General features: G+C 46.9%; 1 protein-coding gene across 3 annotated transcripts in view; it reads left to right on the top strand.

Moving 5' to 3' along the window:
* HNF1B (HNF1 homeobox B) overlaps nt 1-16,372 on the top strand; it is a 58,375-nt gene that overhangs the window by 17,431 nt on the left and 24,572 nt on the right. For 2 of the 3 annotated variants that reach the window (XM_081173023.1, XM_081173024.1), the window contains exons 2-4: nt 852-1,051; nt 6,053-6,317; nt 9,078-9,316. In XM_081173023.1, the coding sequence (XP_081029149.1) occupies nt 852-1,051; nt 6,053-6,317; nt 9,078-9,316 (704 nt within the window). The remainder of the gene's footprint in view (nt 1-851; nt 1,052-6,052; nt 6,318-9,077; nt 9,317-16,372) is intronic. The other variant, XM_081173025.1, reaches the window with a different exon arrangement.

Below are 16,372 nucleotides of genomic sequence, written 5' to 3' on the forward strand. Positions count from 1 at the left end.
CTCACAACGGAGGCCAGCCCTTGTGAGCAGAGCAAATGTGAGGCCATCACATCTGAGGTAAAATTTCAGGCTGTGAGTGTTCTGCATCTTCTTCACACACTTTGAGTCAGCCTTGGAGTGATTTCCAGTTAGAACCAGTAATGTGTATCTAGAATTTCCCAGAGTAGCTGTATGATTCATTTTATAAAAGTCAAAACACAAATAACTTCGTGTACGTGTTTGCATACGTACAAGTGGGTTTCTTGGCTTATTTGAAGACCTGAGTCTATGAATGGCTAATTCTGCCCTGCATCATTGCATCATGGCTTCTAGTCAGCTTCTGACCGGCCCTGCCATTAGGCATTGTGAAGTGGCTTGCCTAGGGCAGATGCTTTGGGTGACGTGAAAGGACAGCAAATAGTTATTTAATTATTTGTTGTTGTTGCATTTTTACTGAGAGGAATGGGGAACTCTCTGCAATGCAGGAATCTCAACTAAAGCATCCATGACAGATGGCCATCCAATCCCTGCTTAAAAACCTCCAAGGAAGGAGAGTCCACAACCTCTTGAGGGAGTCTGTTCCACTGTCAAACAGCGCTTTGGCCTGGGTGCCTTTGTTGGGGGTGGGGGAAACCATGCCGTTTTGCTATTCAGCCTCAGGCGGCAAATATTTTAGAACCACCCTGGGTTGAGTCATCAGGTAAATTTTAAACAAATTTCTCTGCAAATGTGCTTTCCCCTCAAGAGAAGAAGCATAACTCCCCATCCTACTTTTTGATCCTCAACACTCCAAACATTTTACATGCCTAAAACTATTTCTTCTAGTGCCTTCTACAGAGCAGAGGCTAACTGTCATTTCCCCCCTTTCTTAGCGAGGACCCTTGGCGAGCGGCGAAGATGATCAAGGGTTACATGCAGCAACACAACATCCCCCAGAGGGAAGTGGTGGATGTTACTGGACTGAATCAGTCCCACCTCTCGCAACATCTCAACAAGGGGACGCCCATGAAAACACAGAAGCGGGCGGCTCTCTATACGTGGTACGTCCGGAAGCAGCGGGAGATTCTCCGGCGTAAGTACATTTTTTTTTTTTGCATGTTGTTGCGTTTGTTTGTGTGCACATTGTGTAACTTGACAAGAGAGTGGGTTCCAGCTGGCGACCTGTTGACATGCACTTGCCATGCGGTTGAGATGCTGCAGTTCCATCACCACAGAAGGATGTTCTATGTTGGCTGTGCTCTACCTCCACTGCCTGAGGCAATGTGCCTTTGAATGCCAATTGCTGGGAACCCCAAGTGAGGAGAATAGTGTTGTTGCACTCAGGTCCTGCTTGTGGGCTTCCCATCGGGGCATCTAGTTGGCCACTGTGAGAACAGGATGCTGGACCACATGGGCCTGATCCAGCAGGGCTCTTCTTCTGTTAACCCCGGGCCAATGTAGCCAGTAACCAGGGATTATGGGGTTTTTATTCCAGCAACATCTGGAGGGCCATAGGGTCCCAAACTGCAGCATCTCCGGGCAAGATTAGGAAATGTTCTAGCATGTTTGCAAAGCTAAGCAAGGTTCGGTATGTAAGGACCATGTGTTTGAGATTCCCACATTGCAGGGGTGTGGATTAAGATGACCCTCTGTCTCCTTTCCAACTCTACAATCCTATGCTTCTAAGTGGACCAGGGGTAGCCAATATTGATTATGGCTCTCATCATCCCTGACCATTGGCTATGCTGGCTCGTGCCAACAAGAATTGTAGTTAGTCCAAAACATCTGGGCTATACCATGATGGCTACCCTTGGCATGGATGATAGTGAGCTAGACCATGGGTAGGCAAACTAAGGCCTGGGGGCTGGATATGGCCCAATTGCCTTCAAAATCCGGCCCGCGAATCAGCATGTTTTTACATGAGTAGAATGTGTGCTTTTATTTAAAATACATCTCTGGGTTATTTGTGGGGCATAGGAATTCGTTCACCCCCCCCCAAAAAAAAAATATAGGTCTGAGGAACAGTGGACCCGCCCCCTGCTGAAAAAGTTTACTGACCCCTGAGCTAGACAGACCATTGGTCTGACTCAGTATTAAGGCAGCTTTCTGGGCTACCCTTCAATTTTAGGGGATGGGGGACCGGTGCCACCCATCACATGTTATTAGACTACAACTTCCATCATCCCCCAGCTAGCATGGCCAATGTGAAGGGAGTTTTAGTCCAACAGTATTTGGAGAGCCACACTTCATCCTGCTCCACCGTGATCTGCAGACAAAGGACAAAAGCGTCTGAGTGCTCTATCACAGAGCCTCACCTACCCTATTGATCAGGGAGCTGAGGCGAAGATAATCTTGTTATCACTTATCTAGGCATTAGCCCCGTTGAGTTCAGTGGGACTTAGTTTTGAGTAGCTGTTTATAGGATTGTGCCACATATTCTGTCACCTCCCATCTGGAAAGTTGGGTTTCTGTCATCTCTGCTCTCCCCCTCCCCCCTGCCAATCCCATACACAAACGTTTCATTTTGTTTTTGTTGTTTGGCATTGTGGCACCGGAAGAGCAAGAGCGACCCGGGCTTTCTTCTCTGGTAGAATTACCTTCCAGGCTTGTCTACAGAGATCTGAGTAAATTTAAATAGGCTATTGTGTCAAAATGCAGCCCGATTGCCTTGGGGAGGACAATGTCATGCGGACAGAGTGATCCAATTAGCTGGTTGCGTTCTGACACATCCAAAGATAAACTGGTTGACTTTTGTTTTGCTTTCTTTTGTTTTATGGCACCAGGTTTAAGCAGGGCACGAGATACCAAGGAGGTATTGCAAAGTATAATTATCACTGTTTTTGATGAATAGATATGAGGTAGATCAGAGCTTCTCAATTAGCCAACACGTATAAGATTCTTGCCCCACCCTAAAAATCCCCCACCTCTTTTATTTTTATCTTGGCAAAATTTCTGAGCATTTAAACAGCCACACAAAAGGCAGAAATATAGCAGCTCAGGTTTTCAACATGCAGGGAAAAGCTTAACCTTCTGAATTTCTTGTGTGCTACTGAAGCCTACGAGGAAGAGAAAGAGAGTTTGTCCACACGAGACCAAAATTTGAACATCATTCCAGAGTCTTCCTGGACCCATCCTCATTTTAAATGCAAGATTTTCAAACCCTGGCTGTTTCAAAATTTCAAAAGGCCCACATTTAAAGCAGTGAGAGATCTGGGATAACGCTGGGATGGGGAGGACATCATATTGATGTCCCCAAATTAATGGGGAAACAGGCTGGTGCAAATCCACATTTTTCTCTGGTGTATGCAAGCCCAGAGAGAGAAAATGTCAACCTTACAGGCAATTCAAACTCACAACTTGATTAGGGTGTTGGTGGGCCAAGGGGCTTAGAGCAACCTCTCTAGAGACACAGAACCATACAGAGTTGGACAGGCCCTTGGAAGTCATTCAAGTGCAACTCCCTGATTCATACGATCTTCAGTGTAGGATCCTGTGGTGGCCTTGACTGGTGGCCCATTTAGCCTCTGCTCAAACACCATGGCTTATAACCATGGTTTGTTACACCTCTGAGTCCAAGCCTTGAATAAGCGTGGCTTGTTGGGGCAGTCACCTCAAATGCTTGTCAAGAGCAGCTGGAAAAGAAAAAGGTCTAGCAAAACACACCTTGGTTTGTTTGCTCATCTGTGAGACAACTCACAGTTTGCTTGAACCAACTGGTAAAACAAAACCCATGACTTCACATTATGTTGTGAATGCAGTTGCAGTTTGTCGTAGCTTTTGGTTAGTTTGTGGCTTCTCCTCCTATTGAGGGTAACAGGCAGGCAGCCAGTCATACCCTAAACCAGACAATCCTTTCCATCTCCTGCTTTTCTGCCCCTCACAGTCAGTCAGTATTCTGTGCTCACTGAGATCTCCCGCTGCAAATCTTTTGTACTTGTGCAAACCTTGGGTTCTTCCAAGTCGGCTTCTTCTGCATGGATTTTGGCTACATAAGGACCCATACTTGGGGTCCACAGCAATTTAAACTGGTATGATACTGCATTAAAAGTCTAGTGCATATGGGATCTAAGCGTACACAGAATTATTGCCTGAAGATAGGCCCCTTCTAGGGCTTGTCTGAGACCTGGGGCAGCAAGGAGCCATGGGGTGTTCTTGGCATGACAGCGTAAGTCTGGCATAGCCCTCCAAGGCCCGGGGCAAGTGTACCCGGCTGCTCCTTCTGTGTGGGCTTGCCCTGACCACTGACTCTGTTGGATGAGCTGATGGGAGATGGAGTCCATGAACATCTGGAGGGCTACAGATGTTCCCCATCCCTGACCTAAAGAGCTTAAGTTGAGATCAGCTGCCTGCTTCTTACGCACAAGCCCTGGCTTGGTAGTAAACTTCCTCTAGTCTCCTGCTACTTCTGGATTGAGAGAGGGCATTCTGTATACAAGGGGGGGGGGGACAGCTGGTGGTCCCATATGTAGGATTCCCTCCCCAGGGAGGTTTGCTTGGCACCAAATCTAATGTCTTTTTAAATTTTCCTAGCATATTGAATAAGTCGCTTTTATTGGCTCAGCCAGATTTTATTACAGTATTCTGCTCTTCTATGTCTCTTGTGTTGAAATTTTTAAACTCGTTCGCTTGTTTAGCTTTTTGCTTTCTATTTTGTCATGGCTAATAGCTAAGAAAATACAGTTATTACCCATAAACAATTTTGCCATGCCTAATAGCTAAGAAAATACAGTTATTGCCTACAAACAATGGGTATTTATTGTATGCCTTTTATCATTATTATTATTCAGCTGTCAGGGGGATTTTTTTAACGAAAGGGAAGGGAATTCTCTAAATGCAATAACTGAACAAATAAACAATAAGCACACTGGAGCCTTTTTGAGCTATTTGTCTCTTGCTAGATTGAAGTTTAAACATTTCAGCATTGCTTGTCTTGGGGTGTCGAGCCTGGGCCTTTGAACGTGGACTGCCACTGAGCAATTTTCAAGGGAAAAAACACCTGGTGGAAGGGGAAGCTACTTTTTCTTTTAGCTGGGATCATCTCAATGTGAGCTTAGAGTGGAATAAAAATAGCTTTGGGGGATGGATCCCAAGAAGGGTTAAGCATTCCCTTCTGTTCATGGATATACATGGGGCAGGTAAGGGGGCAGTCCCTGACCTGATGAAACATAACCCCCAGATTCCCAGTTTTCATTTTAAAAAATAATATGTTTCTAGCATTTGCACCTATGAGGTAAAATGTAGAGGCACTGTTCTCCCCATTTTTTTGTCAGAAACTAGTGTGCTCACCACTTCCATCGTTTACTAAAGCCCTCCCTGTTTTGAAACAGGGAGACATTGGGGCTGCAACTCCACAGAAATATTCCTACAGATTGCCCCCATCTGTGGCTTCTCTGCTTGAAAGCAGGTTCCCAACCCACCAACTCACTGTAGCACGTTCAAATAAATGGGCCCGTCATGTGCCTTTCTTCACTGGAAAGAGGTTTTTAAAAGCTCGACGTGTTTCCTTAATCACACAATCTGTACAAAATGGAGGATCGTAATTGTTGTAGTGAGAAGCAATTGCAGTCCCTTGGGCCAAACAAGATCTCCAGAGGGGTTGTTGCCTGCTCTCCCCACACTTAACCTAGCAATTCAAAAGCACGTCAGGGGAATAGCCAAGGGAAGTGCCCTCCAGGAGTGGATGGACTCCAGCTCCCATCATTCCTGTCCGCTGGGGCTGATGGGAGTTGTAGTCCAATAACATTCAGAGGTTGCCAGGCCAACAATTTTTCCTCTGTCCGGGTTTTCACTGTTTGAAATATGGCAACCCTAACGTTAAGGCTACCCTTGCCCCAGATGCGGGCCTAGTTTGCCTTAGCAAACGGCATCATATAGGCATAGCTGTCAACTTTTCCCTTTTCTTGTGAGGAATCCTATTCGGAATAAGGGAATTTCCCTTTAAAAAAGGGAAACGTTGACAGCTATGCATATAGGAGAAGATTGATCAGACTGGCTGGCTTCCATGAAGTGAAGTTTACTCTTGTGCAATGAAGGTTTTCTTGTTGAGTGGCGGCGGCTATAGGCCCGATCAAAATCTGCTCCTTTCTCTTTTCAGAATTCAACCAGACAGTCCAGGGTTCGGGAAATATGACAGACAAAAGCAGTCAAGATCAGCTGCTGTTTCTCTTTCCAGAGTTCAACCAGCAAAACCAGGGGGTGGGTCAGCTGGACGACCCCTGCGCCGAAACGCCCAGCAAGAAGATGAGGCGGAACCGGTTCAAGTGGGGCCCCGCTTCGCAGCAGATCTTGTACCAGGCCTATGACCGGCAAAAGAACCCCAACAAGGAGGAAAGGGAGGCCCTGGTTGAGGAGTGCAACAGGTAAACAGAAATAAGGGGAAAAAATAAACGCCTAAAACTTAAACCCTGCACAAAAGACAAAGGCATCTTCCCCCCTGTCTTGCTTCTAATTAGTTGTTGGCAGAGGGCAAAGCCTGCATTGTTTTCGTTAACCCCCATTGTGTGAAGTGTCTGGCACGTCCTGTGTCAAAGGAAAAAGAACCTGGTATTCTCACCATCTAGAATAAGTCAACAACGGAGAGGAAAAAAACTACCCGGGATTGGGTAAGGCCTGCAGGAGTTTGAGACCCAGCCCTCCACCAAGTTAAATTCAGTCCCTGAGGAGGCTTATTAAGGACGGACCCCCAAATTAGGGATCCCCTCCAAACTTGTGCCCAAATGTGGGGTTTTCACTGCAAAACTTTGGCACAGGTTTGGAGGGGATCCAAAACTGTGGGGTTCGTAGTTAACGGGGCCTCCACAAGGGATGTATAATGGCCCCTGGTTTTGTAGGCGGCTGAAAGCAAAATATAATCTGGTTATTCTCATTGGGATTTCCAAGCTGCTCTTGACAAAAATGGCCCCAGGGCAGATTATGACGATATAAAAATACAATATTGAAATGGATTAAATAAAAAGGTTGAGCTCCTAGTGTTGAGTTGAGCAACTTCTTCCAGTCCAATGGCAATATTTAATTGAGGGCAACATTTGGCAATGTGCAACCAGTTTCTACTGCAGACCTGGGCAGAGCAATGATATGATCCCTACATTTTACAGTAGGTTGTATTTCAGCCATGCAAAAGGCAGAGGTTTATATACCCACACCCTTTGGGGGGGGGCGGGCTAGAATGCCCTAGAAGCATTCATAGGGATGCGTTTATGCATTTTAAAAAGATTTGCTGGAAAGGGTTCGTGGTGAATAACAAACCTTTATATCACTATCACGGTATATGCCAGGAGCAGTTTCAAGAACATTTTAAATGTATTTTTGTACTTTTGTTTCATCCGCACAAGTTCCCATGTAGCCTTTTCAAGGTTGATGATGATAAATATGATAATTTAAGCAAACAAATATTTATTTACTGTATTTCATAAGATTTATACAATGCTTGACTGCAAAAAACCCTAAAAACATTTTGCAAAATGATAAAACAAGGACATCAAGAAAAAATTACAACCACACTTCAAAACATAAAAAGTTCAATTGCTAAAACAAATGAAACTTCAACCTTCTAAGCCAGGACCACTGGTCCTGTTAGCTAGGGATGATGGGAATTGTAGTTCCAAAACATCTGGAGGGTGGGAGTTTGCCTATGCCTGTTCTAAGCATCCGGGTAAACTTGTGTAAACAAGAAAGTTTTTAGCAGGCGCCAGAAAGAGTCCTGTGACAATGCCTCCTTGATCTCAACAGGCAGGCAAATTTAAATTTGTCTTAAATTAAAAACACCAACCTGTTATAGTACTTATTTTATTTAGAGTCTCTCTTTTCTGTAATAACATGGCTTAAAAGGAAGGCCACGTTTTATACAAGCATGTTAATTTCCTTCTTCAGGAAACCTATCAGAACGTCCCACCTTGGAGGCTAATGGATCCTTATGGATTCCTGAGAGCCCTTTGTGAAGTGGAGGCTGATCTGTTTGGGAGAACTGCCCTACCAATCCCAGTCTGCCCTCAGCCAGCCTCCAACTCGCCTGCCCCCTTACTAATCATCAGGCCAGGGGTTGAGACTGGCTGTCATCTTCCTCCGCAGTCTCAGTGTTGCCCTTGTATAACTCAGCAGGGAGGAGGATAGAGACAAAACTAGAATTGGTCCCCTCTGCCTGTCCAATGGGCATCAATCAGCACTGCCTTGGATCATTTTTGCTTTGTTCAGCTGGTGTTCCTGCTGATGCTCAGATTGCTCTGGGGGTAGAGAAGATAGTCCAGGCGATGCGATTGATAGAACCAAAATACCCTCTCCTGCTGTGCAAAGCTTGACTTTCACCTTGGGTTTTTGGCTCCCATAAGTCCCTCTTGAGTGTGGCCAGTGGTCAGGAATGATGGGACTTTCGTTTATTTATGTGGCAAAATTTATATACCCATTGACTGTAAATCAAAATTCTAAGCCATTTATCTTTTTAAAAAGTCAATAAAAGACTAAAGTTGAAAATGTGTGTGTGTGTGTGCGCAACTCTAAATATAAGTAAAATCAAGAGTTAAGCTAAAAACAGATTAAAGCACATTTCAGCTTTTACATGTCTGTATAGGTTTTCCTGAACGAAAACTCTTTTTTAGCAGGTGCCGGAAGAAGTACAGCAAAGGCACTACCTGATGTCAATAGGCAGGGAGTTTCAAAGTGTAGGTGCTGCCACACTAAACTGTTACAAGTGCCTCATAATATTAGTTCTGAGCTCATAAGAAATCAGTTCAACAGCTCAACTCGTAACACTTCAGCAGCATCTCTAGACAGCCGCTGTTACCCCCATTAAGTCCACATAAGGTTTTCTGAATGCCAGTGGAATCTGTCATCCGTAGAAGCCTATCCCATAATAAATTTGTTAAGTCTTTAAGGTGCTTCCACTGCTGGAGGCAGCATGCTTCTGAATGCCAGTTTGCTGGAAACCACAGAAAGGACGGATCCTGTTGTGCTCAGGTCCTGCTTGTGGGCTTCCCATAGGCATTTGGTTGGCCACTGTGAGAACAGGATGAGGAACTAGGTGGACCACTGGCCTGATCCAGCAGTGCCAGGATAGCTCTTGTTGCCTACCGAAGGCTTTTATTGCAAGCTTTTTCAATGAGCTCTCTTTATTCTTCTCCTCCTAGGGCAGAATGCCACCAGCGGGGCGTATCCCCCTCTAAGGCACATGGACTGGGTTCGAATTTGGTGACGGAAGTCCGGGTCTACAACTGGTTTGCGAACCGGAGGAAAGAGGAGGCTTTTCGTCAGAAGCTGGCTATGGATGCTTACAGCACGGGCCAACCTCACAGCATGAACCTTTTGCTCTCCCACAATTCCCCCCATCATGCGCAACCCAGCTCTTCCCCGCCAAGCAAAATGTCAGGTAAGGAAATGCGGGGAGAGAGAATTATGAGAACTACGTGTTTCCCCAGCAAACACTGTTATAAGCACTTGCGGTGTTTGCGGTTTATAGTACATTTCAGAGTAAATGACGACATAACAAAGTGACATAACCAGAAGTAGTTCACTGCCTGCAAGAAGCTTACAATCAAAAACAGACAACAGGGAACTCAGTAACAGACTGTTTGTTATACCAGCATTTACGAAATCTCGTAAATGCTGGTATTGTGTTGCTGGGAACTGCAGGTGAGCAGAGTGCTATTGCATTCGGGTTTTGTTTGCTGTTTGCTGGCCACTGTGAGAAGAGAGTGCTGGACAGATCTATGGCATGTCCACATTTGGGAGACTCTGTGCAGTTTGGAAAAGGTTCAGAAAGGGGCAACCAAGATGTGGAACCCCTATGGGGAGAAAGGTTGCAGCATTTGGGCTTTTTTAGTTTAGAGAAGAGGCGAGTTCGAGGCAGTGTGACAGAGGTGTATAAAATTTTTCATGGTATGAGAAAAGTGAATATAGAGAGAAGCTTTTCTTCTCTCAAAACACTAGAACTTTGCGCCATCCAATGAAGTTAAATGCTGGACAGACAAAAGAAATACTTATTCACACCGCGCATAGTTAAAACTCTGGGATTTGCTCCAAAGAGATGTAGTGATAGTCACCAATTTGGATGGCTTTGAAACAGGATTGGGACATGGGTGGCACTGTGGGTTAAACCACAGAGCCTAGGGCTTGCCGATCAGAAGGTTGGCGGTTCGAATTGAAATTATATATATATATAGAGTGTGTGTGTGTGTGTGTGTGTGTGTGTGTCATTATATATATAAAATTATATATAATTATATAAAATGTTCATGGATTTGCCAAGCAAATACGTACATAAATGTATGGGCCACATGTCTGAGGCAGCACAGGAGGGCAGTCCTGGAGCCATTTTGGCTCCCAAACTGACCAAATGTTTTCTCTGCAAGGTCAAAGGAAAATGGAAAAGCCTTCCCATTGTCTTTTCATTCACAAAACCTGTCTTAAGGGTATATCTGTGTATGAATAGGGTGAGCCTGTGACCTGGCTCAGGAACTAAGTATTTGTCACTACAAAATACTGGCCAGGCGCCCCAGAGTATCCAATCAAGTAAGCATTAACACGTAACCTGTCAGACAGTAGATAAACAACGACAGGAGATAAACAACACACTCAGATTTCTGCAGTAGACTGCCCTTTCTGTGATGTAGGTATGATGTGTCTGGGGGGTGGTCTTGAGCTACACCCCTTCTGTGATGTATGCATGATATTTCTGGGTGTGGTCTTAGACTCCAGGGTGGGCAATTTAAAATGTCTATATAAGGGCGGGCACACCTGGGTTCTGGGTCCTGCTCCTTTCCTGCATGTGAGGGGAGCACCCTGTTGCAACAGTTCAATAAAGATCAGGCTTACGAGCTGCTTTGCTTCTCAGTATTCTCTGGTTGGCCTTTGTTCTTTTCTCTGACCGATGGAGAACCTACAAAGGTCTCTATAAGGGCTCTTGTGTCCCCCATAAGGGAATAAGGGCAGATTTTTGTTTATTACAGAATCCCCATGACGGGGTGAGCTCCTGTTGCTTGATCCCTGATCCTGCCAACCTAGCAGTTCGAAAGCACGTCAAAGTGCAAGTAGATAAATAGGTACCGCTCCAGTGGGAAGGTAAACAGTGCGCTGCTCTGATTTGCCAGAAGCAGCTTAGTCATGCTGGCCACATGACCTGGAAGCTCTACGCCGGCTCCCTCGGCCAATAAAGCGAGATGAGCGCTGCAACCCCAGAGTCGTCAGCAACTGGACCTAATGGTCAGAGGTCCCTTTACCTTTAAGACAGGATTAGACAAAATGATGGAAGATAAGGCTGCCACCAATGGCTGCTAGCCACAGGGGCTATGCTCTGCCTCCACTGTCAAGAGGCAGTGTCCCTTGGAACAACAGTTTTTTTAAAAACCTTCCTGATGCCATCATGGGCACAAATCCTCATGGATGCACAGTAAAAAAGGGGACACCCAGAGGGGAACTTTCACTGCCTGTCTCATGCTCTCTCCCATCTGTGTTTATGGCAAGTCTTTGGTCATTTTATTACTTGTTGGGTGGACCAGAGGGTTGTCACAAAAGCAAAGCAGGAGAATGGGGAAGGACGAGAGATGGGGAAGCAGGCACATTTAAATTGGGAGAGTTTGGAAAGGGACAAGGCTAGAAGAGAGTGGCGCTTAATTGGGGGAGGGGGGAGGCTATCTCAAGTGACTGAGTGGTGTAGAGTAAGGAGCATTGTTGGGCAGAACAATCCCCATTGTTCTTGTACCTGTAATCTACACACCAAAGTCAGCGAGCTCAAGAGGCAAACAACAGAAATCAGCTTTCTGACAAGCGCTAGGGTTGTGTTGGGGTCAGTGTGGGGTCACTAGCTCTTTTCTTTTGGGTCTCTGCTGCTGGTTCCTTAAACAATACAGCATCCTCAATCTCTATCACTCTCTCTCTCACCCCCCCCCCTTCTAAAGGAAAGGGTGGAGGGAGACAACTAATGTAATCCCACCCAGTTGCAGCATGGAAGGCTGCAGAACTTCTATCCAGAATACTGGTTACAAACAGGGAACTGATAAATGGGTCCTTCTGAGTCATCTTTTATGATGGAAGCACTCAAAATCTTGCATCACACTTAGGAACAGCCACTGTGCTAGAGTGCATCCAGATTTTCTGTTTTCTGGTTGGGATTGAATCACATGCCAGCAAATTCGGGTTGTATGATAAAAGCTGATTTGGTACTCTTGCGCAGCACAGCTACTTGCCCCCGCCCTCCCAAAAAAGACCACCCCATACTGGATTTTATGTGGTAAGGAAAGTTATGGGATCATCCAGTTGGAAAGTGTGGGATGATGACTGCTTCGTGCAGTGTTGTCTGACCCCTCCACCCACCAGCCAGAATGAGTTGTCACTAAATACTTAAATAATGTTTTTGTTTAAGAAGGCTTTTCCTGATGGTTGACCCGGTCATTTAAAAGATATCAATTATAGATCTGCACAAATATTCTTCTTTGGTTTTTAGAATTTGTCAGAACGATGCTATTGTTGTGAGAATGTTACATTTTGAGGTCTGGGTCGGTTTTTATCTTACACAGTGCTTTGATGGCTTTATGCTATAAAGCAATCTTTGAATAATGTCGGTTGCACGATCCACATAATGCATTCAAAGCACATAGCTTCCACCATAAAAAGGAAGCCTGGGATCTGTCATTTGCTAAGGGTGCTGGGAGTTTTAACTCCGGGAGGGGCAGGCTACAGTTCCCAGGATCCTTTGGGGGAAGTCATGTGCTTTAAATGAATGTGACTGTCTTCCGATGTCCTCACAAACTCAGTGCAAATGAATCATCAGAATAAACACTCAATAAACAGGGTGTCTGGGAGCAACCTGAATCCAGTATAACACTGGCGGTTCCACAACCCTGGTGCCACCAGTGTAGAAGCTCACCTCCATGTTGCCACACGCTGGTAATAATCAGGCTGTGGCAAAACTATATAGATCCCATTAACTGATTGCAGCTTGTGCTAGAGGGGAATCACAAAACCACTCCTTGCCGCCAAGATTGAAGGGGGACGGGTCCTGAACCTTAGAATTACAGAGCTTGAAGTCGTCTAGTCCAAACCAATTGGAAGCTTACAATTATTATTATTGTTGTTATTAATTACCCACCTCTGAGCTGATAAGAGGAAAGGTGGGCCGGAAAATACAAATACAGTGGTACCTTGGTTCTCAAACTTAATCCGTTCCGGAAGTCCGTTCCAAAACCAAAGCGTTCCAAAACCAAGGTGCGCTTTCCAATAGAAAGTAATGCAAAATCGATTAATCCATTCCAGACTTTTAAAAACAACCCTTAAAACAGCAATTTAACATGAATTTTACTATCTAACGAGACCATTGATCCATAAAATGAAAGCAATAAACAATGTACTGCAGTCACACAATCAATCAATCAGTAGCTGAACCGGGTTCCACACAGTCACAAAAACAAAACAAAACAAAAAAGCCACAAAAACGCAAAATAAATAGCAAAAACAGACAGACCTCAGCATAACGCTCAAAACGGAAGCGTAACTCTCAAAACGGAGCACATTCGGCTTCCAAAAAATGTTTCCAAACCGTAACACTTATTTCCAGGTTTGCAGTGTTTGGGTTCCAAGTTGTTTGAGTACCAAGGCGTTTGAGAACCAAGGTACCACTGTATAACAAAAATACAAATACCGTATTTTTCGCCCTATAAGACGCACTTTTTCCCCTCCAAAAATGAAGGGGAAATGTGGGTGCGTCTTATGGGGCGAATGCAGGCTTTCGCTGAAGCCTGGAGAGCGAGAGCGGTAGGTGCGCACCGACCCCTCTCGCTCTCCAGGCTTCGCGGACCTCTCCGCAAGCAGCGGGAACGTTCCCACTGCTTGGGGAGAGTTGCCGGCATCCCGAAGCCTGCAAGCGCTGATCCCAGCACGTGCAGGCTTCGCGGATCTCTCCCCAAGCAGCGGGAACGTTCCCACTGCTTGGGGAGAGTTGCAGGCATCCCGAAGCCTGCAAGCGCTGATCCCAGCACGTGCAGGCTTCGCGGATCTCTCCCCAAGCAGCGGGAACGTTCCCACTGCTTGGGGAGAGTTGCCGGCATCCCGAAGCCTGCAAGCGCTGATCCCAGCACGTGCAGGCTTCGCGGATCTCTCCCCAAGCAGCGGGAACGTTCCCACTGCTTGGGGAGAGTTGCAGGCATCCCGAAGCCTGCGCGCGCTGATCCCAGCACGTGCAGGCTTCGCGGATCTCTCCCCAAGCAGCGGGAACGTTCCCACTGCTTGGGGAGAGTTGCCGGCATCCCGAAGCCTGCAAGCGCTGATCCCAGCACGTGCAGGCTTCGCGGATCTCTCCCCAAGCAGCGGGAACGTTCCCACTGCTTGGGGAGAGTTGCCGGCATCCCGAAGCCTGCAAGCGCTGATCCCAGCACGTGCAGGCTTCGCGGATCTCTCCCCAAGCAGCGGGAACGTTCCCACTGCTTGGGGAGAGTTGCAGGCATCCCGAAGCCTGCGCGCGCTGATCCCAGCACGTGCAGGCTTCGCGGATCTCTCCCCAAGCAGCGGGAACGTTCCCACTGCTTGGGGAGAGTTGCCGGCATCCCGAAGCCTGCAAGCGCTGATCCCAGCACGTGCAGGCTTCGCGGATCTCTCCCCAAGCAGCGGGAACGTTCCCACTGCTTGGGGAGAGTTGCAGGCATCCCGAAGCCTGCGCGCGCTGATCCCAGCACGCGCAGGCTTCGCGGATCTCTCCCCAAGCAGCGGGAACGTTCCCACTGCTTGGGGAGAGTTGCAGGCATCCCGAAGCCTGCAAGCGCTGATCCCAGCACGTGCAGGCTTCGCGGATCTCTCCTCAAGCAGCGGGAACGTTCCCACTGCTTGGGGAGAGTTGCAGGCATCCCGAAGCCTGCAAGCGCTGATCCCAGCACGTGCAGGCTTCGCGGATCTCTCCTCAAGCAGCGGGAACCACCGCTGGGCTCCCACGGCTTGCAGAGAGCTGCCTGTTTGGGGGCTGGGGTCGGGGGAAGCTCGGGCTGCCCCAGCCCCGCGCCTGGGGGGGAAATAATTTTTTCCCTTTATTTCCCCCCAAAAAAACTAGGTGCGTCTTATGGGCCGGAGCGTCTTATGGGGCGCAAAATACGGTAATCATGGGAATTGTAGTTGAAGGGTGCTGGGAGCAGTAGCTCTTTGAGGGGTAAACGATGGTTCACAGGGATGTTTGTTTTAAATATGGTCTAGACGTATGGTGTGTATGTAGCCGCGTTCCTCCGTCCCAGATAGCAAATGCAACAAGCCAAAAATGGACGTGCTTTGAAGCAGCTGCCTAAAGCGGCTCCACTCTCTTCCCCACTGACCACGATGTGACCCTAGTGGTGGAATGTCCCACACAATACCCGTGTGACAGAGAGAGGAGCTTGCTCTCTTCTGTCAGGGCCTGATCGCTTACAAGATGCACTACCAGCACACTGTCAGCAAAATCAGCTGTTTTCAGTGTTTTCCCTGCTTGCCTTTACAATAATACACCAGCATGGAGTCGGGAGGGGGGGTTACCATGGCTTTGTTTCCAGCCCCCCCCCAGCCCCCCACAACTCCTCCCGGTTATGCATGCTTAATTGACAATTAAAGTTGGGGCTTTGAACCAGCGTGGGTGCCTTTGATGTGTCCTCCGCATCCCTCCAGCATCTGTTGAATTAGCCGATGACTCTCTTTTGTTTTCCCTCTTATTACGGGGCCACTGAGATGGTTCAGCCAGTGTCCAGTTTATTCCGAGAGGGTGGAAAGGCTCTTAAATGTGGTCCTTTTAACCCATCCTCCCGATATCCCTTCCTTTAAACAATAAAATAAATAGCATTGTACTGTGGATCAGCAAGGTTTGCCATTACAGGCCTCGTTTGCCTCAGACTTCAGTCTGAAAGAAGAGGGCTCTGCCAACCAAAGTGAAATTAAACACTCTGAGAGACATGGAATAGTCACCACGCTGATTGCTGCCTTATACTGAGTCAGACCAATGGTCCATCTGGCTCAGTATTGTCTATACTGACTGGCAGTAGCTCTCCAGGATTTCAGACAAAGGTGTCTCCCAGCCCTATCTGGAGGGGCCAGTAATTGAACCTTCTGCATGCAAAGCTGGTGCGCTGCTGCTTAGCTACGGTGCATTCCAGGAACATAGGAAGCTGCAATATACTCCACTGGTCCACTTAGTTCAGTATTGTCTGCACTGACTGGCAGCAGCTCTCCAGTTCTTTCCCTTCACCTGTTACCTGTTCTTTTTAATCTGGATGCCTGGGACCTTCTGCATGCAAAACAGGAGCTCTACCACTAAGCGGCAACCCTTCTCTCTCCCCTCTCCTGGAAATATCTACTTAGTTAAAACTTGTACCCCTCCTTTCCACAAGTTTGTAATGTGTTCCAGGAACTGTAGCTCTGTGGAAGGTAAACTACAGTACCCAGGATTCTTTGGGTGAAGTCTTGTACTTTAAATGTATGGTGT

The sequence above is a fragment of the Podarcis bocagei genome (genome assembly GCF_964188305.1).
Source record: "Podarcis bocagei genome assembly, chromosome: 15".
Classification (NCBI taxonomy): domain Eukaryota; kingdom Metazoa; phylum Chordata; class Lepidosauria; order Squamata; family Lacertidae; genus Podarcis; species Podarcis bocagei.